This window comes from Anser anser (assembly GCF_964211835.1).
Source record: "Anser anser genome assembly, chromosome: 7".
Taxonomy (NCBI): domain Eukaryota; kingdom Metazoa; phylum Chordata; class Aves; order Anseriformes; family Anatidae; genus Anser; species Anser anser.
The window spans coordinates 27071029-27097655 of NC_139727.1; the positions used below are offsets into that span (position 1 = coordinate 27071029).

Sequence of the window (26627 nt, forward strand, 5' to 3'; positions counted from 1 at the left end):
GCTAAAATGCAATCATAAAGTCATACCTAGAATTTTCTGAACTTCTAGACTTCCCTCCTTGCCTGCTCCCCCGCAACCCCCTCCCTTTTTTTTTTTTAAAGCTGTGGTTCATGCTAGGAAATATTAACAAAGAACATGCAGTGATTTAAATCGAATTCATCCTAGTTCATCTTCCAAATCATTGCTACCCATAAAATAAACTTATTAGTTAACTTTCCCCTAAGTGAAATGAAACGTAAATTATATCACAAAGACTCTTCAGACTTTTAACTGAGCTTGGATTTCCACTGAATCCAAGCAGCAGCTAATTGAAAGATCTGTGGCTAAGCATTAAACTGGCCAAAGTAACAGATATTAGAGTTCTTTACTGCAATAAACCTGTCTCAGTTTGCAACAATTCTTATTTGGCAGGTGGGATGAAGGTATTTACCAAAGGTACAAGCTGGAAGACACGTTACTCCAAAGGGTTAACACCAAAAGTAAGTTAAAATTAACATGAGATAAACACATTTTTAGTTTAAAAAAAAGTTTTAGGAGATCATAGTAAGTTGCTTTCCCTTACCCATTTCCTGGAGTACTGGAGCACCCTGGAGAATGACTCAGAGAGGTGCTGCCGGCACAAGGACTCTTCTTAGTGGATAAATCAAGCACGCCGTCTGTAGAGGTGAAAGAATCACTTCAGTGTTTGAAGAAACAGAATCAGCCTCGCTGTCCCTTGACAGAACCACTCCTTTGGGCTAAAGTCATATTTAGCACACAACATTTTAATTTTGTTTTTACACAAGTCAAGATTTGGATTTGTTCGTAGTTTGGCTTACAAGTGACTTCGGCATTGTCCCCAGAAGTCAGAACAAAATTTAGCATCTGCTTACAAGAGCCAGAGAACAAATGACTACCTACAAATGACAGTTCAGGACACAAAGCAGGCTAAACATAACTAACCCTCAGCAGCACCAAAACAAACGACCCTTCAAACTCCTTATATTTTGGGGGCTTTAAATTTGTATTTAACATATAAATAATGCAACACTAAATTTTACATATATATTTTAATACAGATCTATGTAGGAAAATTAATGTGAGAATTTCATATTGGAAACTCACTTTTGAGCGAACCCACACACACAGATGCTGGATTCCTCCTCACCTGGCAGCTAGCTTCATCCTTTTTTCCATGTCTCCGATGGATCCCTACTGGCAGGGCTGCTGCCTTTCCTCTCTATCCTGTCATTTTACTCCCTCCTCTTCCATATACCAAACGGCTTTTCCTGCTCGACTGCTTCTTCCATCCTCCCCTGGACACACTGATGGCACTTCCTCGTGCTCACCCTGCTCCTCTGAGCCCTTATGTAAACCTCTCATTTCTAGGCAACAGAAAAGGGAGTCCTTTTTTTGCTAGCAAAGCCTTGTTGCCATTGCACTGAGACATAAAATTCTGGTCATTTTAATAAGGACAATATTGTCTTAGAAGCAGCTCAGCCATCTGAAATTCCTGGAAACTTTGAAAGAAGAAATTTACGAGGCAGAGAGAAATGAAACCTGCCAGTGAGGTAATCTAGAGCTGCTTCACAGCTGCTTGCTCACTCTAATTCCAGAAAGTACCACCAAACACGAGAACAACCTAAGCTGGCTTTCAGATTGCCTCGAGTTCTCATTTGACATATGGAGAAAAACCAAGACGATAAACAGTGAAACAGACCTAGGTGACGGGAAGCTGTACCACCCGCTGCGCTGGGCAGCGCGCCGTAACCCAACCCTAAGCGAGCAGAGTTGAGCCTTCCCTCCGAACACCGACACCCAGCACGGGATACAGTGACCGGCTCAAGCGGCACCTCCTTTTCAAAAGGATGGACTGAACAGCCGGCTGCTGGAGGTGCTTCATCCACGCTCCCTCCATTGGGAGGGTCGTCACGACCTGGAAGTCCTGGAGGGCACGCAGGACCAGCCTCACGCCCCAGGGAGAGGCTGACAAACTAGCTTCCTCCCCTCAGTCCTCGAGAGTAGAAACATACCAAAAAGCACCACCAGTGGTCTTCCACGACAGCCTCTTAAACCTCTCATTAGCAAGCCTGGCAAACCCCCTTCCCAATTGCATTAAATGTAAATTGGGAAAAAAATAATTACATCAGCAAACAGATCACTGTAAAAAGTTAATATGCACATGTTCTAATTCCATAACAAGTATAATGAATGTTATAAATTATCTTGGAGCTTTCTCGTCTCTAAAGAACAGTTCATGTATATGCTTTCTTCTTCTCCACACAACCCTCCAATTAAAACAAAACAAAACACCAGAAGCAGAACTAATTCTCTCCTTTACTCTTTCAGGGAAAAGCTTCAAAATTGGAACAGTTTAACATTTATAAACATGCATGCAAAAAAGACACTCGTTAATTACATTTATTATAACATTAACTAGAAATAAAAGCCTTTCAGCTAAACGCAGAGGTCCTCCCTTTTAAAAGTGCCATATAACCTTGCACTGCAATTTGGTAACTGACGTGTGGCGACAACTTGCAATTATAAGTGTAATAAGTGTCCAGATGTCCCATCGCAATATTGTTAGACACCAGAAATTGACCTCCTTACAAAAGACTTCATAAACTTCAGTTCAACAACAAAGGATAAAGGGATATTTACGACTACATACTAGCTAGCTACAGGGTTTTGTTTTGTTTTAAGGCCTCTTTTCAACTTGAGGATAGGTAGCCTACCTCATATTTAGTAGCATGGTTTCAGACATTTATTAACACATTTCTAAAGAAGGGTAACGAGGCTAATTCCAATGCCATCAGTAAGACACACTTATGACAACTTCTATTCCACATTTGCAGAAAAAAACATTTGCATACTATAATCACTCACAGAATTTGCTTGTTAAAAACATTTTTTGATGGAAGCAATGTTTTCACTCTAAAACAAGCCCTGCAACACTGTTACAAGTTATTCAATCTGTGCTTTGCTGAACAAGTCTATTTTTAAGGTAGAAAAAAAGACTTTTTCCAAATGTACAAATCAGGAAGTTTTGGACAGTTTGCAGTATCATTTTTGCAGCTTTCACAAAGCAATTTGTCACAAAATTTTAAAAGATACTGCTTTCACGTTACGACCACAAAGAAAATAAATGCCATCAGTCCTTCAGTCAGATTCTGTACTGATCTTCAGAAAGGAGACAGTTTTCAGGACCACACGGTCTTGTCTTACCAGCAAGTGTACAGCCTATTTTGACAGACTGTTCCTCATAGCTCCCAGCAGCAACAGCACACTTGTCCCCAGAGGTTAGAGTAGGGCCAGCCCCTTTACCCTTCTTCAGAAAAATCACGTCTATCAACCTACATCCTTTCAAGAATTATCTTCTCTCCCAGCCACACCCAGCTGGTCATTATTTCATCGTAATACATCTATCACTTTTCTGCTTCACATTTTATGTAAAATTGCAAATTTCTACTCGTTTGTTTGTGCAACAAGAATGCCATTCATGGATTGCCATAGGATGCAAGACACTGATAAGAGTCCTACCTTGTTCACTAGGTTCTGACTGAGACTTTCTGACAGTAAGGTCCAGAGGTGAGTCTTGGTCAGCCATGAGAAGTTTGCTGAGCACAGGGTTCTGAGCAGTTGCAGCCGTGGGAGAGGAGGCGACCAGAGATGCTTTCAGCAGGCTTTGGTTCTTTGTGCTATTGGGCTGGCTGGAGTCCTGAGTAGAGCTATTTTTTGAGGTATATTCAGCAGCAAACTGTCGGATCATTCGCTGCATGATCTCACGGGCCACTAGGGGAATATTGGGGTCAGAGACCCTAGGACTGTCTGCAAACATTAGAGATTGTTTTTTTAAGGAAGCACTTTAAGTAAAACAGATTTTATATTAAGTCATTGTTTATTAAATAAAAGTCAAGGATAAATTAGTTTCTGTAGAATATGTATTTAAGTCTTAGAATACCTGAACAAGAAGCAGTGCTAATTCTGGTACAACCTTCCCAAAATAACAGTTTCCTATGAGATATATAAAAATCTCATCTTTTGTTTTCAAGTATATCTGACCAGACCTTTAAAAGGTGTGAAAATGGAAAAGAGCTAGGCCCATGAAAAGAACTACCAAGTAATGAAGTTCATCGCAAAAAAAATCAAACAGGTTATTCAGAGGAAGAATTAAATAACTTACCTGCAACTACAGAAAAGGAAAGGGGGAAGAATAGAGTTGCAGCAGTCCCCTATGAAATCACTGGGAAATAAAGCCCTATATTTCTGATCCTTCAAAATCATTCACATGTAGATCAAGCGTCTTCCATCTCATTCTACCTACTACTACACTAAAATGCATCAGATATTACTCAAAGAATTTTCCCCAGACACAAAAAGCAAGAGGTGTCAAATTAAAACTAATTCTATTTCTAGAAGACCTGCTAAAAATACTGGTAAGAAATGAGAAATGAACAGGTAGAAATCTACCCCCACCCTTTTTTTTTTCCCATGAAATAGCATATAAATACAAAACTATCTGGAAATATGGGCAACACAAACATATTCAAGTAAATTACTGTTTTAGAGCAGTAGCAATTTATGATGTCAAAGTAAATCCACAGCTCCTACATCACAGATTCTGTCTTACAATTTCCTCCCAAGCACTGATGTTTTCTTCTGGCCAAATCAGGGTGTGTTTTTTTTTTTTTTCCTGTTGTTGGTTTTTTTCCTTTTTTTCTTTCATTTTTAAGTTCCAGAAATGGCTCAAAAGGTTTGATTTTCTACTTCTGGAAAAGCATTCAGAGAAAATTGTGCAGAAGATGACCAAGTAAATCTAAAATCCACACTCAAAAAGGAACAACAGAAAAGTGTGTTTGTTTTTTGAAAAAGATTGTCCAGGTTGAAAGGTAATTTATCAAGATTGAGCTATTAGAAACATTTACAAAATCGCCTGTTGGATATTAGTGTTAATTTGCCTTTTGCCACCATTTGTGACAAAAATGCATCAATCCAACAACCAGCTTCAAAGTATCTGTAAAGGCTGACTGACGTGAAGGTTTGAGTGTGGAGCTGCTCACAAACCAGGGAGCAGCAGCAAGCAGCTACTCTGTTTCTTGATGAAAAAAATCATACTGAGCTTTGAACACCTATCAAGCCTGAATTCCTTCCTGTTAGGTTCAGCTTTCTAAATCTATGCATCGTAACTAAGATCTTAATCTTATCTTATAGGAATGGTATCTTAGAGGGTACAGTAGCTATAAATTTCTTGGCTGTTTATGCAAATATTTAATCATTTTATTGTGAAGCTTATAGGATATTTGTTTTTATTGTTGCTAAGCACATGACGCACCAAAAGTTTTAATAAATCATCAAGAGATGAGCCAAGCTTAAATTTAGGTGTTTATGTTCTCACCTTCTTCCCAAGCGATCCATAAGGACAAGCTGTAACAGGGAAGAGGCATGGAAACTTTTTCCAGCAAGTGTGACATTTCTTCCGTTTTCTAAGCCCTCAACACGTCCTGCTGAAGGACACATGAAAGGCTCTAAGAAAGCCTAGAAGGGCACAAACCACTGTTCTGATCGCACTGATGCCAACTATTTGACACGTGCTTGTAATGTCTACATGTTGCAGCATGAATGCTCTACATAACTTAGTTTTCCGAAGAATCGTGCCTTTACCGTGCACCCACATTCACCTGTACAATTCAATAATGCTTACAGCTAAACATATTTCCAAATTCAGGGAGAAAATATTGTGCATGCCTATACCCATGCATCTTTCTAATCTGCAACTTCAAAGAAACAGCACAGAGGAACTACTAGGGCTTTCTAGTGCTGCTCAAAATAAATTCAATAATTCAGGACGCTAATTTTTGAAGCAGAAAGGTAGTTACCTAGACATTAAAGGCTTCTTGCTCAATAGAAAGTCTGAATTTTAAATGTCAAGAATTAAAGCTGTTCAAAAGTGACTGCAAAATATTTGCTGGTGCCTCTGCAGTGTTACTGGAAATCAACAAGATGTTTGTTTTGATTCCAAATATCTAGTTTCTTTGAAAAAAATTAAGGTGTAGGGATAAATACAGCCAACATTTATCTGCTATAAGTTGTCTACTAAAGTAGTACATCTGAGCTTTAAAACCTCTATAGCCTTTATGCGTTTTATCTGTACTGAAATCTTAAAAGGGAAGCACCAACTGAAAAAGGTATGATTTCATTAAACCATCAAGAGAAGGTCCTATCCTGCCACAACGTAAAGGTCTGATAAAACAGCTAGATACTTTCACTGCAATTATGAATATTTGATAGAAGCATTACTGAGTCAGAGTGCCATGGGCACAAAGCAGAGCAAGTAGATAAGATTAATGGACAGTAAGCCTGTTCAGAAAGTTTGCTGATACTGCTCGTTAATCTATGTGTGTTAGGCACATGAGTTCATGTCCTTGACATGTAATAGGCATGCATCTGTTCACAGAACATCTGCACGTCCCCCAATCCAGAGGGGCTACAAAATACCAATCTCAAATGTAACTGGCAGTCAGGATGGAAAGAAAGAAACTGGCCTGAAGCCAGGAGAGCCAAGTACCTCTGAGCAATGCAGGAGCATCAGAATTCCACCATTCTTTGTGTCCTCTTTGGTATGACAGTGCCTGGGATCTCATGGCAATGACATGAGTTTAAATAACCTTTTAAGCAATCTAAATACAGCCAAGCTGGACAGTGATGCATGAAGGATTCGGAACTGACTTCCTGCCAGGCTCCTTCCCCTCCCTTATTGCTCCTGCACCAAGAACAGCTCCGCCAGAGGAAAGAAAACAAGAGTATATTTAAAAAAATGTCAGATTCTTAGTCATCTGAAGCGATTTCAATATCCTCATTCCATGTATCTGACCGCATAGAAAGCGTTACATTATTTTCCTTCAAATGGGAAAGTATGCCTGTCTCGTGGAACACGCACACAGGTCACACAAAAATTTGAGCTCAACATTAAAGGGATGAGATACTTAACAAAACATTTGGAAGTGCTGAAAAGGCGTTTTTCTCACAACCACCATCACCACCAGAAAACTGAAGTGGAAAAAAAGAAAGTATATTCTCTTCTTTTTTTTTTTTTAAAACCAGTTCTGGATTTAAAGTGAGATGGGATAAATTTAAAAGCAAAATGAAACCTTAACCTTAAAAGAAAAAAGCCACTGAAAAGACCGACTTGGAATAAAAGCATTATCTGAGCTATCAGTAGTAATGCAATAACTATCCCTCCTACCATCCTACATGCTTGTATATTCCATGCGATTCATCATACTATACAGTTTGTATTTATTCATTTGAGCCATAAAAGAAAGGCTAAAATACTGTTATCTGCTTGAAACACCTTTAAATATTTTGGTCACTGTGAGGCTGGGCTGAAGACTGGCTACAGCAATTTCTAATTTGTTAAACTGAAGCCTTCATTGTCCCCCAGCAGACAGGTTGGAATTACTGATTTGGCAGATTTTCTCACACATGGGTTAGACTGATAAGTACAATGTACTTTCACTCAGGATGCACTTGGATGCAACCTCCAGATCCCTGTTTCTCAGGTTGGCAGAAAACAGTGAAGTGAGTTTTGTGCCTTCTTAAGAGTACAGTTTAACTGAAGTAACTCTCCAGAACAGATTTACAGTTTTCCAGCACTGAGCTACTATTATTGTTCTCAGCATATTTTATAGTACTGATTTTCCAGTGCTTTTGCTGATCACTTTGAATTTTCCACATACACCGCTTTGCACAATTCCAACTATATTTTGTATTGTGGATTGCTGGGGTGGGGGTTGGAAATCCCCATACACCACAGTGAGAAGACTGTGGATCTCTTAAAAAAAATCCTGCATTAATACAGATTCCCCTAATTAATAAACAAATTTAATAAAAACAAAAAATCCCACCTACCATCACCACTCTCCCCTTCTTCCAGACAGCCCATTCACCTAAACGTTGGCTTCAGAGGAGATCTGCTGGGTAAGAACTGAGTAATTCCTCCAAAATTGTAAGAACACTAGTGTTCTTGTGTCGCGTTTTCCTTTAGGGTTAAATGTATTATGCTCTCTTCCTCTTTCCCAAGACCACACTGTTGTACTGCTACATTATTTGAGAATCCATTTGCACTCATGATAAATACATATAAAGAAGACAACTGAAAAATACTGAACATGCAATGACAACTTGAACATCCAACTTGATACCCGAATCACATACAAAAAGACCAGCAAGAGATATTTCCAATCCCCCCATCAAAACCAACCTTTTCTGTAAAAGACTGCATTGAGGAACTCTTCCGCTTGCCTTTCAAAACGAATGATTTTTGCTTGCTCTTGTCTAAGCAGAGCTTCTTGTCCAGCTTCCGAGGCTGGCTCATCCAGACTGACTAAGTGCTCCTGCAAAGATATTTAATATTTGTAAGATCTTCCTGACTCCAAAACGAATAAAGTTCCTTAGGCATTAACTATTTTACTAAATTCAAAGCTTTGTCAGACACTCAGCACAGAGGTGAATCTCTTTAAATTGAGACTTGAATTTTGACTACTCCAGAACATCCTGCTTTGTCTTGTTTTCCTGTTGTAAATGCAGCAGAAGACTGAAAGATTTGATACCATTACAGGACATAACAGCCCATCATAAAGAAGATTTAGATATTTTGCCACATCTGGCTGCAAATCACATATCTAACACTTGTTCTTCAACTATTACTTTTGCTTCCATAAGAAAAGAAACAGTGAGGGCAAAATACAGAAAAAAAATCACCTTGATTTACACAGCGTTCATCCCAATTGAGCAAGAAATGATCAAGCATTAGCAACAAACAGGTCCTCTGTGAAGAGGACCAGCAGTGGCTACTTTTAAGTGAAATCAACAGAAATTCACTGCTTACAACATCCGCAATGAATTAAAGTTCATTCTTTCATACAAGCGGAAGCAACTGAGTTATCTCAAATATTTCAAAAGGAGTCTTTTAACTAGGATAATTAAATCCTGTGAGATGCCAGAATAAATTACCTTTTTTTTTTTTTTTTTAAATACAACTCAAGAAACTGGAAGACAATGGTTACAAAAACACTGAATGCCTGGATTTCCCCACCCATCCTCCTTCCTCATTTCTTTCTCTTCAATGCCTTATTCCCGCTCAGGAGAATAATCCCTTTCGGGGCCCTTTCCTCCCACTTTCATTTTAAGCAATATTGAAGTTACCTGTATTTACCTACGGCAGGAATGCATACACAACCACTCTTTGGGTTTAGGGAGTGTTTTGTTTTGTTAACCTTTACATAGTATCAGTTACCATAATACCTTGGCTGTAACTGGCTTTTTGGCCTCTAACATACGAATTGATTTCTGATTCCTGTTCTCGTGGGGCTAGGAGGGAAGGAGAAAACTGGCGATTCGCTTATAGTTCACAATAAATGAAAAAGAAAAAAAAGAAGTCGTTCTTAATTTTGTAACGTCTCAACTTTTAAGAGGTTTAATGAAATGAGGTTACATAATCAGCCTACAGTAAATTAACGAACGCAGCAGTCACATGAACTATGTGCAAAGGGTAATAATATGAACCACTGTGGACTCTGGCCTGGCAACATGGGCACATGCTGTAAGATTTGTAGTGTAACAGCTTCCAGAAGTTCTATGTCAAAACTAAGGGGGAGATACTCTCCCAGGCTGTGAAGACAAAGCAGTAGTTTATGCTAAAATGAAAAGGTGAGGAGCATGCAACAACAGAGGTGAGCAGAACACTTGCCACGAAGGTACCGTTCTGTGGAACTCAAGCTCCCCAAGTGACTGATGCTGGTTTTGTACCACAGAATTCAGGCTTGCCCTCAAACCTACCGGCTCTCATAGGAAAAAGAAGTGCTTTTGAGAGTCTTCAGGAGACTGAACTTGAACTGGGTGGTTAACTACAGAAACAGCTTCACTTCTGTGCCAGGTACGCCTGTACCAGCGGTGCTCCTGCTGTTCATGGGCATTTTAGGAACACACTGAACAGGCGGTTACACTTTTCCCATACTTCAGAGACATGAAGCATCAGTAGAGGATGTCACAATGAAAATATAGGTGGAAAGTAAACCCAATATTTTTGTTAAGTTATTCTTTAGGTGAGACATTGTAGAACACACTTGCATTCTGCTTTTCCAAGCTGTGCTTCCATATCCAACAATGTTGAGAACGCAGGATCCATCCTGCCATCCTCCTCCAGCCATTACGAGGATAACTGCAAACCCAACTCATCGGTTTGCGTAAAAAGGAGACATTTCTGCAAATTAACTAACAACAGACCTAATCTAGATGCTGCAGAAGCTTTAGCACAACTACTGCAATATCTAAACATTTAAAATAAACTTTTAAGTTTTAGTTTAAAAGGAATCTCTGCCATCTGATGCACAGAGATTTGGATAGATAAGCTCCATCCAGGTAATTAGCACCCTCTGGCTAGGGTACCACAAGCCATTGCAAAAAAGGCTCTCTTTCAATGCAAAGGACAAACAAGGGAGTTCAGAAAAAAAGACAATATTAAGGCAATATCAGCTTGATCTGATCCTCTGCCCTTTGGCAGACTGTAACTCTGGAAGAAAACTGAAATAAAATAATCCTCATCCAACACAAGGCATCTCACATTTTCCCAGTACTTTTTGGAATTAAGACATTACACAGCAAGTATCACACCAGCCTGTGTAGAAACTCTATGGAAAAAGTTTGGCAGTGGCATGCCTCACCATGAACAAGTGTACTCGTGTTATTGATGTATAGCTAATGCATGAAGAGCACAATTTAATTGACCTAGACTAACCAAAGCTGGACATTTTCTACACAGAGGAAGAATGATGAAAAGAGGGATAGCCAGAAAAAAACAAATGTGCAAGTGGCTTACACTGGTGAATGGCTGAGTAAAGGATCATTCGATGTGTGTTCAGGAAAACAGGGGAGTAGTGAGGGAGCACACTGCTTAGTTCTTACCTCTCATACTAAGGGCCATGCACCTCTTTCCTTGCACAAATTTTTATTACAGTCCATGCTAAGACATCAGAATGTAAAGAAAGAGTTATATGAAGTCAGATTTAACCTTACGCACGGGGGGGGGGGGGGGGGGGGCGGGGGATTTTCAGCTGCTCTCTGGCATCTTCAGAGAAGTACTGACCACATAAGACAAAGTTTACTAGAAAGATTTCTGCTCACTGCATTTTTATGCTTTCTTAACACTTCTGTCAAAATTATTTCAGCAATTTTTGCAGCTGGTTAACCCCTCAGGGAAAAATTCACAAGCTTCCACACCAATTATTTGTGATTATTATTCAAAGTCTACTTCCAAAAGTTTTTCTTTTTTGTGCTTGTGTTTTGTTTTTTGATTTTCCATCATTCTTCCCAATAAATATTTCGATCTGCTATCTTCAGTCTTATCCTCTCACTCTAATCCTGAATCATATCAAAGTTTTCAGTACTGACATGCAGGTAGTAGTAAGTGGAAAATTATTAATATTTCTAAGCAATGACAATTGGTTGGTTAATATGCTAGAAAAAAAGACTAGTTATTTTTACATATTTATAACTACTTTCGTTCTGTTCTCTTTGTGATTCTCTTCCATGAGAACGATATCTGAGAGCATCACTAGAATCCCACCAGCGAACATCCAGTGTCACTACTGAACAATAATGCTTCAGAGAAGCTTGGAGCAGTCCCTGCACACTCTGAAAAGGCTAAAATCCTTCTGTACATTAGGATATAGAACACAGTGATCATTAAGTCAAAAAGCCTTAGAAATACAGGTCTCAGGTTTTCAAAATACAAGGTCAATGAGTGATGCTGAGACACCACCTAATCCTGGACAGCCCAGCCCTGTCAGCACTGGAGTTGGATCTTCATTTTGAGACCCCCCTTGCAGGTAGCATTGATACAGCAATCCCAAACTCTAAATTGCTGGTGTGAAGAGTGTATGAGATCATTCCTACCTATCTTCATGCAGAAAACACAAAGAGGCTTCCCACAGACCACCTGCAGCTGTCAGGCCAACACAGGGGCCCGATGACACAACACGGGCTCCCAGCCCTCCCCAGGCAGGATCAGGAACAGTGAGTATGAAAGGAACATCTCAGCATCCCTAGGTTGCCTTCTCCAACCCTTCCTTGTACAGTCTTTTTAACTCTTAGCCGGTGCAAAGTGGAATATTATTTTCTGTACGTAAGCCTTAAGTACACCTGGGACACGGTGCCTGCCTTCTTTCCTTCTACTTTCAGGAATAAACCTCAGCCGGTCTTAAAAACAGATGAGCAAAAACCCCACACCACATAAACAACATAAACACAACCTAGTCATTCTTGTTGCTTGCACTTCCACACTGCTCAGCTCCTTTCCACCTCTCTCAAAGCACTATGCCCAGCTGAGGCAGCACTCAGGCAAGAGAAGAATTTCCTCTCCAGGTATTAAGACAAATGCCTCTCTTGATAGATCCCCCCCGAACAGTTGACTGCTTTTACAACGCTATCACGTTTCAGACATCTGTAACTGGTGACTTGATAAAACAGGTTTCAGTCTGTCCGTTTCTCAAATTTATCATGATCATTTTCAATTTTGAGCATGCCATTTGAAGCACCTGCAACTGTTCCCAGCTTGGCATCAGCTAAAAATTCAGATGGTTTAATTACTCTTAGTACAATCCTCACTTACTGAGGATGTGAGCTTTTATAGTAAGAAACAGTATTGAGTAATGAGTTCCTCATTAACCAAGATGACTGATTTGTCAGATTTATCAAACTCCAAACAAATTTAATTTAACTGATCCATGGATATTGAATATCATTTATTATCTATAGTAAGAAAAATCACATTCAGCTGAAATACAATATGCTTACATTCACATTTACACACAAGCAAAGCTAACAAAGCCGAAGATTATCATGAACAGCCTCTTCGGGTTTTAGCCTCTACATCTAATTATTTAAAGTCATCCAATAAAAAAACTGACACTATAAATGCTCTATTTTTTCTTTTAAAGCGATGAAATCCACTAGAAACATTTTACAGCATCTTCCAGCACACCTAAGATTTCCGTACACAGTCTAAGACATTCTAAGGCAATCAGAAACCATAACAGGTCTGCAACTTCAACTCATTTTCAGATAATTCCTTTGCCGTCATCAATTATTCTGTGAGTTAATGCTTTAAATGACAGCGGTAGCTTCTCTTCAGATTATTCAGACAATGAGAACTGAACTGCATGGAAAGTGTCTACGTTCCTCCACAGCGAAAGGACACCGCATTCAGAGGCTGTTATTATGACTAATCATAATCAAGTAATGGCATGATATTAGCTTTAGATGTTTAAGGCACGTACTTACAAGCTTTCAAAAATATCCAAATTGTTTGAAAATTCAGAGTTCCTCTGATACGGCTCCTTCACACGCTGTACACTACCACACATCTTCACAATCAGGAGAGCTGTTAGAGGCCCTTACAGTAAAGCCGGGGTATTTTATGGTACTTCAAACACCAGGCTCAACCTTCTGCCATCAGCAACGGGAGACTCCAGAAGTCGTTTTTTCTCTTTCTATTTTTATAGCTTAAATATATCTATAAAATAGTTAATGTGCTTAGAGTATTATCCTTCTTGTTCTGCTCCCACCAACTAATGAGATTAGTGTCATTTCCCTCCCCTTTTATTTTTTTTTATTTAAACAAAAGTAAAAATTCCTTTATGTAGCTTTAAACAGCTGTATTTTTTTTTTCTCCAAAGGAATATACTCAAATGAAGCCTTCTTTAAGGATTCATTTCCCAATTTCCTCTTATTACTGGTGCTTTTCTCTGACCTTATCTATCTGCATCTTTTTACCAAAAAAATCTGAAAGCAGGCTTGAGCTCTGCGTACCAGCAAGTAACAGGCAAGACTACTGCCTTTGACACAAACATTCTAGATGGAGCCACAGATTTCTTCTGTAGGGATAGCCCTGTCAGTTTTCTTAACAAGCCACACTGAAAAATTAAGAACCATAATTAAGAAGTCAAATATAAAGTTCAATTCATCTGAATTGATAGGTCTTGTGTACCACAGCCTTTTAGAAGGAAAAGGGGCAAGACATAAATAAAACCGACCACACATCTTAAATCTTCCCCAAGAAGGATAAAGCCCAGAGGCAACCGGGAATTACCACATTTGCAGATTAGCCAACTGAGAGTTCACCAGGTTTGGCCCCACAGAACACGATCTGTTTCCTTTCACTGTGAGCACGCTGCTGGAGCTGCTGACTTTGTACTTTGTCTTTCAGTGCCCATGTGTACCCCTGCACACAGGCACGTGCTTATGGCCTGGTGGCAGCTCCTTGGTTAACTAGCTGCTCTCTCTGGTCACACAACCGAAGCTATTGTGCTGTTGTATTTTGCTTTCTATGATGGAAGAAAAAAATCCGGTTTCTAAAAGCTTTACATAACTGCATACAACCCTTTGGATATGGGCAAAAACGTGTCTGGGAGATTTTAGCTCCTGACTCAGTTTGTATTTTACTGTCCTTCTCAAATGAACACACTTAAGTCCATTCCTCTATCAAAAACCATCTTGTATTTTGACTGGCAAAAAAAATCCATGCATTTGCAAGTAGATCTACTGCTACAAATAAATTAATCTCTTCAGAATACTTCAGCAGATGGCTCCCCATCCTTTGAAGAACGCATGTAATTGAATCTGATTGCTTGTAAAAGCAAGAATTAACATTGCTGAAAGGGGTGGGAGAGTAAGGGCAGTTTTCTTCCTTAAGCAGCTCTGCCAATAAGCCAGCCAGGGCCTCCAACTCCCATCCTGGAGTCCAGGACTCGGTTCTCTTTAAACACAGCTACCAGTCTCCTAAGTTACAGGTCATTCTTACAAGCAAATGAAATCCAGATAACACACCAAAGATTATTTTTGAACTTGTCAGGCAGAGTACCTACATACCACTCAAAGGTGAGAACTGGGTACAGAATCACAGAATCGTCTAGGCTGGAAGAGACCTCCAAGATCACCTAGTCCAACCTCTGAGCTAACACTAACAACACTAGTACCTTGACTAATTATGTCACTAATCTAAGAGGGAGTATTGCTAGAGGTGCGCTCCTTGGAAAAGGCCAGCCACAACTGTGTAGGGTTAGAAGGTGAGTGTCTGTGTTGCTCCCAGCTGCAACATCATTTACGTGCCTTTTAATTCTGTAACTCACCACCATACAAGCAGAAACCCAAATCATCCCATCCTACTTGGTTCTCTTCCTAAAAAGGCAAAGGGATGCACATCAATAACAAAAATGCGGAATAGAGACTGAGGCACAGAAAACACAACTGCAACCATTTTATGTACAGGAACATATGGGTTTTAGCAGTTTTAGAAGCTTGAGCCTGCAACTTCCTAAAAAGAAGACTTAAACGTATCATTACAGATGTTGAATGGAAGAGATTTCAAACTAAACTAGTACCATTCCTAATTTATTTCAGTCTGTCAGCTAAATACTGTCCACCATTTGGCTAAAACAAATTACAAACTTTTTTGTAACAATCAAGTCTCCGAGGTTTTATTTCAAATGACGGTGATAAACCCACGCTATTTGAAGACCCCCCATAAGAGAGTCATATTTAACTTCATATTGCAAGCTAATGACATCTGTGATGGCCAGCAATGAAGCCATTTAGCATACCCACACAGGAAAGGGAGCACTCCCACCACGCCATCTCCCATAGCCAACATACGAAGCACTCACTAGGTCTCAGAGGAACCATACTATTCCCTCACTCACTCCAAGAAAATACAGCGGAAGTGATCTAAAGGCTGGGGGTGGGCAGGAAGAGAGGAAAGAAAAATCCCATGTGCTCCAAAGCAGCTCTGACAGCTCTGGGAAGAGCTGTCGTGAGGAGAATCACCAGGATTAACAGAGAAGCCACAAGTCTGATGGGAAGGGACTGGCTCACCCTTTTTTCCCCATTCCTTCATCCTCTAGACAGCCCGTTGTTATCTGGCCATGCAGCAGGCAAGCCTGTGTACACAGCTCTTTGCTGTCTCTGTTTATCAATCAGCTGTAAGAAAAATGGCTTAAAGAAGCATTTTTGGCTACCGAAGTGTAAAACAACAGAAATGGCTTGGGTTCTATTTATAAAAACTATTCTACCCAAGCCCGTAGTGACTGACACCAACATTTGCCTTTGTTAACTCACGTTTGTCTCTGGACAGCCAAAATTTGTAGCCTCCTTCCTTTCACCTATTGCTTTTGCCTAACGATGCTGCACACCCCTGCTGCATTCTGTGTCATTCTGTGCACACAATCCTAAAATCTCTTTAGACCCCTGATGGCAAAAACTGCTCCTTGGAGCAACGCCAGATGGGACCACACCTGCATCTTTTTTGTCCCTTTAAAAGATCCCAAACAGTACAATGGGCAACCAGGTTAGGAACCTCAACTACCTCTAGCATGAAGAATACATTTCCAGTGCTCAGTGACAGAAAGCTTAGCCCAGTACACTGAGAATAGAAATAGGGCCTATGAGGATGATTAAGTCTTTTTAAAGATCCACCCATACTTCATTAGATTCTCCCAGCCTAGAACGAGGCTGACCAGCCCATAATATTTATTTCTTAATAAATTCAACATGTTAGATAGAACTTCACTAAACATTGAATTTCACCTTTTTATGAGATGATTCAAGTCAAACAAGACAGGACTCCTAGCGTCACAAGTATACATAAAGCTTACCTGCTGTCAGTGTCAAAGAAGAATTATTACGCCTTACATCTGTTCTAAACGCAAGCATTCCTAACTCTCCTCCCAGTGCCTTAACAAACAGTGTAATACAAAAATAAGCCTAGACTGGCAATGCAGCAAGTACCAGTGTCAACAAGAAGGTACTTCCTTCATGAACAAACCATACGTGTTAGCTGCTGCAGAGGAAAGGGTGCTTGTGGTTCTTTTGTAAGTCTACAGAGAACCACTCTGCACTGACTGTTACACTGTGCAGGAGGTAGTAGTAGGGAAAACTCTTTTGCTGGCACTCTTAAGATAGATGACCCTTCCTTCTTGTGCTACAGAGCAATCATTATTTCAACACATGGGCCGAGCAACAATCATGTACAGCATGGTAACCTTTGTTTTATATACAGCCATAATCTGATTAAGGAAAACAAACTAGAGGTGAAAGTGTTGGCAAAGCTGACTTGTCCGCATTTAGGGTGAGACGTGGTTATAAACAAGCACAATAGAAAACCTGACATACACATGAGCGCTTTAATAAAAGGGTATGGCCCACAGGGAAAGAGATTCCAAGATACAGAACAGGACTCTAGCTTGTTAGAACGGACCGTATTTCCATACTGAAGATAAGCCCAGTGTCTGACTGTAGTAAACACACACAAGCCACAGTTTGGCTCCCTTGGGAAGAGTTGCATGATCACAATAAGATCACTTACAAAGAACTCAAAATTGAACAATCCACAAAACAAATTAAAAACAATACAGAAAGAGCTACTACACACACACAAAAAAACAAACCACCACACCTTCATCACATACCACAAAGGAAAAGTTGCAGACAAGAAGCAAGTCTCTTCATTAACTTGTGTTATTTTAATTCAAAAAGCCTTTTTCCATAGGAGGGGAAAGGGGAAGGAGGTTGCAGGTTTTCTATGTTCAGTTAACTAGGAGCAGCAAACTCCCTCCCTTTGTCCCTCCCCTACAACTACTAGCTTCACACATCTGCATTGTTACCTTCACTTTTTCTCTTCTCAGGCAGCAGAAAAGACAATTTTCATCAAAAGACCAATCAGAAACACCTTCAGGCTCACAGTCTGTAAATCAGAGGAATAGCAGATTACTTCATATTCATAAACCGCGACACAACTGGAGCCAAAAGAGAAATGCCGAATTAAATACCTGTTTCACAACATTCTTGCCTGCATTCTGAGGATGCAGGCTTCGTTTCAGCCATATTTCCAAATCCCCAGATTACCAAACTGTATACATTTTATCTCCGCACAACAAATATTTTTTTTCCCCGAGCACTGCCAAATACACTCCCAGCTACATAAAGATGAACGCACACTCATTAGTAATTTTAGCCAATATGAAACTAACTGTGAGCACTGCCTGGGGGAGGGGGAAAAAAGCACAAATCACCACGGTAACACACATTTTCTAGAGGCAGAGCTGGGGCTGCTTCTGTCATTAGAAATGCAGAACAAGATACAAACATAGAGATTGAATACCTTTAAACAAACTGAGATCTTTTAATAATCCAGGTCCAAACAGGCCTTCTAGAATACTTTCAAACCCTAAAAGCAAATAAAAGAATTGTTAGCTTTCTAGATTACGTACGTCACTCCAAGAATATTCACAATAGCAGTTCTATATTTATCTGTTCCAAGAAGAGAGCTCAACGTGTTTTCTCTTAGTATTACAAGATGCATGGGTCAATTATGATGACTGAACTACTGGCAAACCATAGCACAGCCTAGAGTCCACTGACTCCTGCACTTAGCCAGGTTAAAAACAAAGAACAATATGACATTGAAATAAACCATTTTGAAAAGAAAATAGCAAGTTTTAGGTCCTACAACGAGCTTCACAACACCAGGGAAGTGCTATATGAAAAAAAATTCTCTGGCTTAAGCCTCCAAACCTAAATAAGGTACGCTATTGCAATTTAAAACAAATACTAAGTAATAACAACAACACATTCTTCCACCTCTGAGTGGCATTCAGTTACATTTCTGAATTTCAGCAAATGTTAGAATCAATATTTTCTGAAGAGTTACAGGTTTGAAGAGAGAAAATTAAAAGGAAAGGGATTCAGCAATGCCGTGCCCCTAAGGAACCAAATTCTAATCACTACACTGCTCATGTCATAGATCTGCATCTAAAATACACAGTCTGATTTACTTCAGTGCCACGACTTACGCCGCACTTAAAATAAATCTAACCAATTTTATTTGAGCCCAAAAGAGGAAAAACCTTGACCAAAATTACTGCCATTATTTGGAAACGTTAAATCAATATTACACTGAACTCCTGCTGGCAGTAAAACCTACAGAGCTGTTAACTACCCGATACGGTGAGAAGCCAGGTTAACAAGAGGGAAAATGAGAAGTACAAAGATTATTTTAAGGGGCACAGACAAAGTCCACCTGCTAATAAAAATGCATTCCCTTTACAATTGGGATAAAACTCAAAACTATCACTCGCTGCTTTTCCTTCTCCTCCCCCCCTTGCCTTCGCATTGTAGGTTTAGTAACAGTTTGCATATAGCTCGAGGCAGCTTCTCCTACTTGCCTGAATCTTTGAGAGGTAGAAGAAAAAGGGATTTTCTTAACAGACAAAAATACGGTTTTAAGTTTAAATAAAAATGCATGGGTGAATCAGGAACAGATAAAAGGGCAGTTTCAGGTAGTTTTACAGTGGTTTCTTTAACTAAGTGATTGTATACTCTGAAGGAAATCCATTATTGCACTGCAAACATGCAATAATTGTAAAATAACTCAGACAATATACAGATCTAATACCACTGTTACTGCTTTTTTAGACAGCAGTCTTGTCTTCAAAGGGAAAGGACAAGCAGCATTATACCCCTCTGGGTGTCAGCAAGAGTTTCAGTGCACTAACATCACTGGATATGAGATGCAGGACCCTATAGAATTTGTAGTCTGCAATATAACCTCAGCAGCCAAAGCACTGCCAGAGAAATAACATCATCCTTGAACTAATGCCTATCTGAGGCTGACACTAAAAATCTAATCTCAGGAAGCACTGAATGGAGAACAAAAAAAGTGTGAAAGGCCGACGGTGAAACAGCAGCCAAGAGTAAATAGAAACGGGGAAAATATCAGTAAACAAGGTGGAAAAGGAGAAACCGGAAAAACATCCCGTTACACAGCACCTTGTCAGGCAGAGAAGAAGCACTGCCTCCAAAAAAAGCCAATTCAGGCTTCAGGAAGTGGCAGGAACAGTGGGAAAGGGCTGACCAACCTGACCTAGAAGAAAAATGGGGAGAATCAGGGTATTGACCCATAGGTTTATAATGCTGACCTTTTCATGGGTAGCGACCCCTCAGATGTTGTATCTGAGATTCAGCTCCCAAGTAAAACACCTAACCAACCTCATCCTTTATCTCTTTGTTAAAAAACAGCGCATATATAAATAAATAAAAATTGAAAGAGCTCAGAAATTTTACTCAAACTCACCAGTCTTAAAATAGTAACTGCCAGTGACTCATGCCCCACGGTTTGCCATGCATGCAATTGCACACTGAAGTCCCTGCCAAGTTTTACAGCTTGGATATTGTACAATCATAGTTTGCTAGCCCACTGTTCTCAGGGATGCTAATGCCACTCGGTTTTTATTAATATTAAATATTGGATTTAGCAGTTGCATAGCAACAGCAGAACATCTTATGTGCAATGCTTGACATTAAAAAAGGCAAATAAGGGAAGTATGAATGTATTCAAAAATTATACTAAAGACTGGTAAGAACTGCCATGAAACCAAGCCCTACTCCCCCTAAATGCAAAATGCAATGCAGTAAAGACAATATGAGCCCTGCAATGTAATATTCAGTCATTTAGGACTCCAAAAGAGCAACTGTGTACTGTGTACATTTAATCATGCATAATACATTGAAAACAAAATCTTGAAAAAGGAGCTGCCTACTTTTTATAGTATTTTTTCTCTCCATTGTCACTGCTCTTAGAAGCTTGAAAAGAACATTGCTTTTCCCACCGATTGTCCTTTTCCATTTGGCAGATGATATTTTCCTGCATTTCAAATGGAACAGAAATTAACATGGCTGCCTCTGCTAAATTCCTGCTTCTATGCTTCTTCTTCTGTATCTCTGTGTCTGACAGTTCACGGCAGCTGAAGAGCAGGACCAGTTGAAAAGTTGCAGGAACAACAGAATTGGAAGAGGAAAAGGGAGAGAGATGCCAACATTTTAGAGGCTTCTCTTTTAGATATGCTCCTCACAATTAAAGTAGCCACGCTTAACACTTACAATGTTACTGGCGACCTATAAAAGGAAAAAACATCTTTTGTTTTACATTAGTGTACAAATTTAGGAGAAAAATAATTTTTCTAAAACAAAACATCTGCAAACCTTAAAGAAATCTTATCTCAGAAGGCTCTCAAGTAAGTGAGGAATAAGCAAAAATACAGAAAGAACAAAGAAAATCCTTCGTACTGAAACAAGGGTGGAGTACATTTTTAAATTCACAGCTTGTTACATATGTTATTTACTATTCCACAATTATTAGCTGCAGAAGTAAAGCAGCATTTAAGAAACATTATTCTCTAAAACATCCTCTGACAAATCAGAATATGGATGTGCCATTTTTACACTAAAAATAACAAGTACAGAAATTCAAACAAAAAGAAGAGTTGACCATTCAGTTTTCTGCATGGCCGAATTTCGCTATTTTTGTCCCTACATCTAAACTGTTTTATTTTCATCTTTTCTGGCATTTTCATCCTCCCTTCTGAATCCAAATAGAACCATAAATAAAAGCTTAACCTGTTAACCAACAAACTTCACCTGAAGACAGTTTAACTTCAAGCTTTACAATTTCCTACTTTTAAAAGCAGGAATGCAGGATCTTCAGGTGTGGGTGCCCTTCTGGCCTGCCATTGACGCTGTTTGAAACACAAGACTCGTGACAAATGTGTTTTTTCCCCCTGCAACAGCACAGCTCAAACGTATTCCTTAATACTCGCTACATAATTCAGCCCTAAACACGCAGCCAGTCAAAGCAGCAAGGCATGTACCACTTACTGGAAGTCAAATCATTCTGGGAGTAGTAAGGAAAAGAAGAGCTATAATCTGCCTTTACTATTTGCTATTATATAAATTGTTAAAGAAGTGAACGAAAGAGTTTTATTCATACAGCTAGGGGCCTGAAGGGGGAAATGAAAACATACATCTGTATCAACTCTTCAGGCCTGCTATTATCATTTTTAACCTGCGACTACTGGTTTGTAAACTAGATCTCAGTCTACGTAACCACTGCCCTGGCTCGTATTCAAGTATAGCAGGTCTTACAGATCAATTCCTACTAGGAAATAAGGCAACCGATTCTTCAGCATTTATTTACAATAAGCAGGCCAACATACAGCAGCTTGTTCTTCAAAATTGTAACTTCAAAAAGCTGAAAATTGAGTGAAATCATTAAGACACCAGCTGTCTACATCTTTTGTAGAAATTTCTTAACTATTACGAACTTTTTACTAGATACCCCCAAAAGCATCGTGAAAAACCTGATCTGTTAATAAAAAATAATGTGTCAGTGAAAGCACAGAGAGGAGATAACAATGCCCTGGAGCAGCCGGGGGATTCAGAGCAGAGAACAAGTCGAAATCCAGAAGTGCTCCAAAGGCCTGAGCAAAGCGATGCACGTAGTTTTAAGGTAAGCAAGGATGAAGCCAAAAAGAAGGCACATGATATGAGTATTAACTGTAAGAGTCTATAAGAATATGGCAGTATATTAATGAATGTACAATAGAATGGCATACTACACTATTTAACAACAAAATCTACCATGTTTATTTAACGTTCCCAAATTAATAGTCTTAAAATGCTACGGAGATTATTTTTTTAACTCTTATTTTTTACTCAAAAAAAATATTCGCAGTAGCGTCTAATTCCATAAAATTGTGGAATATTCAAAAGTCCCAGGGGACTGGAAAAAAGCTATCCCTCTGAAATATCAAAATATTGAACAGATGAGTACTCAACTTGATAAAGGCTTTCAAAAACAATGGAACAGCTCAGAGAACTTGCCTACCATGGAATTAACAGCAGAAAGAGTGTCAATCAACACGGACTTAAGAAAAATATTTAATTCTACTGTTATGAAACTGAAAGTTTGATTAGCAATAACAGGTTTAATATAATATTTTCAGATAAGTGTACCACTTTTGGCCTGGTGCCACGTATTTTGACTAGAACCAGCCAAAAAAAATAAGAAAAGGAATAAAAATTCAGCCCAATACACACAAAACAGATTAAAATTGATTAAGTGACAGTTCCTGAAACGTTAGCGTCAATGGGAAACCACTGCCAGTGGGCACTGGTTCCTGGCCCCTGGCCATTAAAGGTTTCAGACTTGGAGGAAAGCAGTGGGTAAGGTTGCAGGAGATACAAAGACAGGAAGAGCAGCAAATAGCAGAGGGGCCGGGTCACTCGGGATGCTTAGCACAGCAAACGCAGCCAAACACTGCTTCAGGAGACAGGCAGGGGAGGCTAGAGAAAGCCACAAAAAGAAAACACATCTAAGAACAGGAAAAAGAGCTTCTCAAAGCCATCCCTTGATCCAGTGGCTAAAACTGGAAGCTGGTCAAACTCAGCCAGTTGTAAGATAGTTTTACCAAGATGCAACTGAAAACTGCAGAAGTGCACCGCCAGACCAGGCTGGGCTTGGATTCTCAAGGAGTTATTAGAGAAACACGGGCTGGCCACCAGCACATTCCCCTCTCGTGCTCTCCCCAGCTCTTACACCCATAAAATCAGGAGCCCCCTTACAGAGCAGGACACAGCCACCGCCGTCCCATCAGGTTTTTATTGGATTTCTCATGCCTAGATTTTCTGGTCAAGATTGGATATATTTATCCACAGCTATGGGATTTGAAGCAGGAATTAATTCAGAAAAATCCTACAGCCTGTGTGTAACACGGGAATTCTGTCTCTTTTAGGACAAAAATCTATTAAACTTGATTGTTTCAGTCACAGGCATCTTAATAGAAAGGCAAGACCAAGCAACAAGGGAGGAAAAAAAAAGTCACAGGACAGTTATTAATATAAACCAAGTCTCAGGACATCCATGTAATTATACAAGTTGTGAACATTCTTTTATTCAAGCAGCAAAATAATAAAGCTTATCTACCTATGATGAGAAGTCTTTTTATTTGAATGGTGCCAAGTTAGATTACTGCAGGTGAGAACAAGTTCATCTCAGCTTCCTGGGGAACAAATACTGAAAATGCCCATCCTTTTTCCAAAGCTCATGCTTCTGCGTTCTTGTGAATGGAGCTCCACTGCTCGGGGACTTACTGTAGGCATCGCTCCTCCAGAGACAGCAGCAGCTTTAGTAAATACAATGACTTTCCAGGGACCTTAAAGAGCAATAACCTGGTGCTGTAGGAATACAGACAAGCACACAGAGAACAGCTACCTGCTGAAGGACGTTAAGATAGGAACTGTTTAAAGGAAGAACAGGAGTAACCAAGTCCCGTATGGCAATACCTAGTTCTTCTCCAGCGTTTTTCCACTAGAACACCTTGGGAACAGAAGACCTAATATGTGATATCACCTGCCGAGGTCCCTCAACAAGCCCTGGGAGCTCAGGAGAAGAGGAATCCTCACATCCTACTGCTAGGGCAGTAGACAAGAACCGCTGAGAGCAAGTGCTTCTGACCACCCTTCCTGCGAGACTTTCCACCGCTGGACCAGCAGCTGCAGCAGGCCATCCTCACCCTTCTCGTCAAGCATCCCTTTGAACCAGGCAGCCCTTTTTCCTCGGAGAATCGAGCCTAAGCACATTTTCTCTGATGGAATATCAAACTCGCAGCAAGGCATTTAAAAGTTAATGAGCTAAGCGTGGCGGAAACACAGCTACACATCCAAACAACAGTGCTGCAATGCGCTTGCCTTCAAAACAGAAAAGAGCCCCACAGAGTCCCCTAAAAGAGGGTAAATCTCTCTTCTCCATGGAGAACTGGAGGGCAAAGCAAGCAACTTATTAGGCTGTTCCTCAGCGCAAGAAATGGAAACAGATCTCCTCATCCTATGTTAGCACTGACGCATCTCACTGTTTACAACTAAAGAAAAGAATCACCCTTAAAAAAAAATAATCCCCCAAACCAGAAATGATAACTTATAAAGCTTGTTTCCAGAGTACAGAGCATAGCAAGGCAAACAGCACAACATGGACCATCTCCTGACCTCTTGGCAAAGGTTGTTTTTGTTGTTTGTTTTTTTTGGTGATTTGGTATCAAGACAAGAATCTCGTTAAGGCATGAAACCTTATCTCTAATCAAACGTCTCTGCAGCAGAGTTCACCAAAAGCTGGGGACTTCGCAGTGGCTGCCTCAACACCACCTCGAGACAGAGCAGTCGCCCTGGCAGGCTGAGCTGTAATCTTCACGGGGATTTGCGGGGGTGGCAAGAGCCTCTGAGCTGCAGATACCGCATCCCTAATCTGGATGGTTGATCAAGCCGGGGTGGTGGGCTTGTTTTACATTTCAACTCAAGATCAGGAGGCTTATTAAAGGACTAACTTTCACTGAGAAGAAACTACCAACCAGCCAGAAAGTTTATTAACAGATTACAAGAGCTGAATAGCCCAAGAATGAGCACACTTGACAGCACAAAAACACCACAGAACAGAAGTTTGTATACAGAGACCCAAATATTTCTTCAACTCAAGGCAATTTTTTCATACCCAACAGTGCTGAATTACTTATTGCAGGAAAAAAGAGACTTGAAACTTTCTTCCTGCTGGAGACAACCTGTTAATGCTTCGCTGCCAGGTGAAGTTAAGGTGACATTCGTTAACTACCAGCATTTATCCCCATACATCATGCTACCCCAGCCCATGCCTAAGAACAGCCTTGCAGTAGATGGAATTGAGCTATCCAAAAAATACCTTCTGTGATAGAGCCTGCATTTCCAGCAGGGTCACTCTGCTGCTCCACTTTGCTCCACGGGCACAGCACCGCTCGTAGCACCGATCAGCCAGAGTCAGGTGTGCAGGCAGGCACAGGCTGCCACGAGGAGGGACAGCAGAGGCCCAAGTCCATTTGAACCATGCAGAATCCCCCTCTGTCCCCAAAGAGCTGTATATGTGGAAGCACAGGATATGGGTGATTTCCACCCCAGCCTCAAGAGATATGAATTAGTGCGGTGCAAAAGCGTGCTAGAGGTGTGGGTTGAACTGAGATATTTGCTGTATTTCATGTCCCATACCAGCCCTGTTTAAGCAGGTTCCCTTCTCCCAGTAGCATGGCCCTGGCCCACATCATTCTGTCTGCAGTGCAGCCACCCAGTGAAACCAGACCAGCTGAAACAATTCAGCTAAAACAGCCCAGAAAGGGGAGGCACAAGCTGCTGAATCCACTTAAACACAGGCCACCAGCAGAAAAAGCATCTACAAAGCCACAGATAGGATCTAGTGAATGCTTGGAGCATGTCTCAGTTTCACCTCCCTTTTCACAGGCGGTCGGTTATATATCAGCACTCATTACTGCCTTAGCTCAATGCATTACTCTTTCTTTTTGGTTCTCAGCTAATTACATAGAGCCCCTTGCCATCTCTACCTGTTTGACAAAGGCAGAGATATTCAAATGTATAGAGGGTCTGCAAAGTGCAATGGAAGCGTGATTCTGTTCAGGGAACTAAATCTAGCTGCATCACTTTCATCATTTAAAAATCTGATGCTGTCCAGGAAACAGACCTGTGAAAGTTGACTGAATGCTTCCGAGTTGATATATGAACATACTTGGCTGACCTGTGTGGTAGGAACTGCCAAGGGCCTTTTTGCTCTTACTTCTGACTGTAAGAGTCTACCTGATGTTAAAGAAACCTCCGTCGCAAGCCATTACATGATTTTCCCAATGCAAAGCATGCCTTCTGACTCCAGCTAACCAACAACATCCTCAAAATTC

General features: G+C 40.2%; 1 protein-coding gene across 3 annotated transcripts in view; it reads right to left on the bottom strand.

The window, feature by feature from the left end:
• LCOR (ligand dependent nuclear receptor corepressor) overlaps positions 1 to 26627 on the bottom strand; it is a 59246-nt gene that overhangs the window by 11619 nt on the left and 21000 nt on the right. For 2 of the 3 annotated variants that reach the window (XM_083844026.1, XM_083844027.1), the window contains 4 exons: positions 18191 to 18256; positions 17694 to 17773; positions 3520 to 3807; positions 563 to 656 (listed from right to left, as the gene is read on the bottom strand). In XM_083844026.1, the coding sequence (XP_083700152.1) occupies positions 563 to 656; positions 3520 to 3757 (332 nt within the window). In that variant the 5' untranslated portion in view covers positions 3758 to 3807; positions 17694 to 17773; positions 18191 to 18256. Of the gene's footprint in view, positions 1 to 562; positions 657 to 3519; positions 3808 to 8239; positions 8373 to 17693; positions 17774 to 18190; positions 18257 to 26627 lie in introns of all 3 variants that reach the window. The other variant, XM_083844025.1, reaches the window with a different exon arrangement.